The sequence below is a fragment of the Triticum dicoccoides genome, chromosome 2B (assembly GCF_002162155.2).
Source record: "Triticum dicoccoides isolate Atlit2015 ecotype Zavitan chromosome 2B, WEW_v2.0, whole genome shotgun sequence".
Taxonomy (NCBI): domain Eukaryota; kingdom Viridiplantae; phylum Streptophyta; class Magnoliopsida; order Poales; family Poaceae; genus Triticum; species Triticum dicoccoides.
This window is the reverse complement of record NC_041383.1, coordinates 656,099,680-656,101,766: the sequence shown is the minus strand read 5'-3', so window position 1 is coordinate 656,101,766 and position 2,087 is coordinate 656,099,680. Positions and strand designations below refer to the sequence as shown.

The window sequence follows — 2,087 nt, the reverse complement described above, 5'->3', positions numbered from 1 at the left end:
GACGGAGCCAGCAGAGCCATAGCAGGGGACCAGCAACGTCAATTTGGTTGTGCGTACGTGATGGGCCAACGCGTGTTGCATGCAAGGAAAAGTGCTGTGGTAACGCACGCACGCCTAGTCCCTGGCTTCGCACACACATGGCAACAGCTATGCTCACGCCATTCTTCTGCCTTCTAATTCCACTCCCGAGTTGAAACGTACATGCACCCCGCAAAAAAGAAGAAACGTGGTCTATGCACCACCCCCGGCCCGGCTTATATCTCACTCTCGCCCGCTCCTAAGTCTCATTCTCAAGTCATTCTGTACACTCATCCCCCTCCTCCGGGCTCTAGTCGTGTTCCTTTGAACAAGAGAAAATCCTCTGCTGGTTACGACAGCGGCTCCCTAGTCGGTGTTTGCTTTGAACCACGGAAAGCCTCTACTGCGTGCTGTATACTCCGCCGGATTCTCCTTTAATTCAAGCAAGGCAAGCAATACATACGTATCTCGTGCATCTTTTTTTGCGAAATATATCTCGTGCATCTTAACTAGATCTGTTCATGTGTGATGTCCCTGATGTTTTCAGCGATAGATCTGATTTTATTCTCCAGACGCTATATTTTCTAGTGCTAGATCTGATTTTATTTTCAGTCGCTATATACTCATCTTTGGCCCATCTTTATTAACTTCTTGTACATGTTCAAAAATTACGCAAGGCAACGTTAGATCAGATCTTGGGCGTGCTTAATTTTCTATTCGCTGATTAGAACTCCCTTATGTGATATAGCAAACATTTTATCTAGATCTAACATATTTTTGTTTGACTTGTTGTTTTGTAGCCAGTTAGATCTGATTTTCATACTTCTATCAACCAGAAATTAGATCTGATTTTCGTCCTATATATATACGTGCTGATTAAATTTCTTGACACACATGTTTCTTTCTCTTGTTTCTACCTACTACTCCGGTAGGAGTAGACTGAACATGTTCGTGTAGTTTTCTTGTGAGAAATAAAAATCAACTTTTACGGTTTGTTGATGTGTATATATTTGCAGAGAGATGGATCAGAAGGGAAAGTCCAATGTTGTTGAAGAGTTCGTGCAAACGGCATCTGGTGGCGTCAGGACGTACAAGGATAAAGAGGCATCGGAGCACGATACTGCCAGCAGTCCTCTCGACGTGTTGCAATCACAGGTAATTAATTAGTTATTCATGCCAGCACCGTATATCATTGATTATATCATAAATATCGTGGATTATATATTTTAAATAGGTAATTAATTTATTGCTATGCATGCGTATTGCCTAGTAACTGCCCAGTTGGTACCACATTAATGCTACCACTTTATACGTATATACTCAACGAGAGATTTGTTTTCCACCTTAGTTTGTATAGTAGTACTTTTCGCTCGAGGATTGCTACTACGGTGTGATTATAGTTACTGTATAGATACGAAGACTGACGTGGCGAGCTAGTGAATCATATTATTTTGAAAACTAATTTTACATTTACAACAATATTTGTATACACATTGTCGGTGTCTTGAGACCGCTAGTGCCATCGAGCGATGACGTATTTGTTTGGAGTCAGGTGCGCAGGGCAGATAAGGATGGGACGACGCGAGACTGGGGACTTACCCTTGTTCAAGCCCTTCGGTAGGAGGTAAGATTCTACGCGCAACTTTGGTTGTTTGTACGCTCGAGTGCTCATCGACGATCAGGAGGATCGTCAGAGAGAGTGATTTCGGGTTACAATCTCCTCGGACAGGAAAGAGGAGGGGTAGGTGAGAACCCCTAACTCATGTGCGTTCCCTAAGAAGGTCCAAAGCCCCCCTTCTAAATCTAGCTGGAATGAGGTTACATGGCTCGGGTTGGGTTGTCAGTGGCTCACGCCCTTCGGTTCCGCCAGACCGCACCACGCCTTGGCGTCCTCCAACTTTGCAGCCTTCGCATGAGTGTTGCCCGACCTGATGCCTAGCCTCGAGTGATTGATCGGTGCTACACCCGACCAGGTGATGATGACGTTGCTCATTTAAACAGGACTACGTGGCACATCCTCGTCAGTAGCCCCTGAGCGTCGAGTGTCTGACTTGCCTGGGGGAGCGCAC

At 45.1% G+C, this 2,087-nt stretch overlaps 1 protein-coding gene across 1 annotated transcript in view; it reads left to right on the top strand.

Annotated features, from left to right (window-relative positions):
• LOC119361110 overlaps nt 1-2,087 on the top strand; it is a 35,843-nt gene that overhangs the window by 11,555 nt on the left and 22,201 nt on the right. The window contains exon 2 of the mRNA XM_037626478.1: nt 1,035-1,173. Coding sequence (XP_037482375.1) covers nt 1,035-1,173 — 139 coding nt within the window. The remainder of the gene's footprint in view (nt 1-1,034; nt 1,174-2,087) is intronic.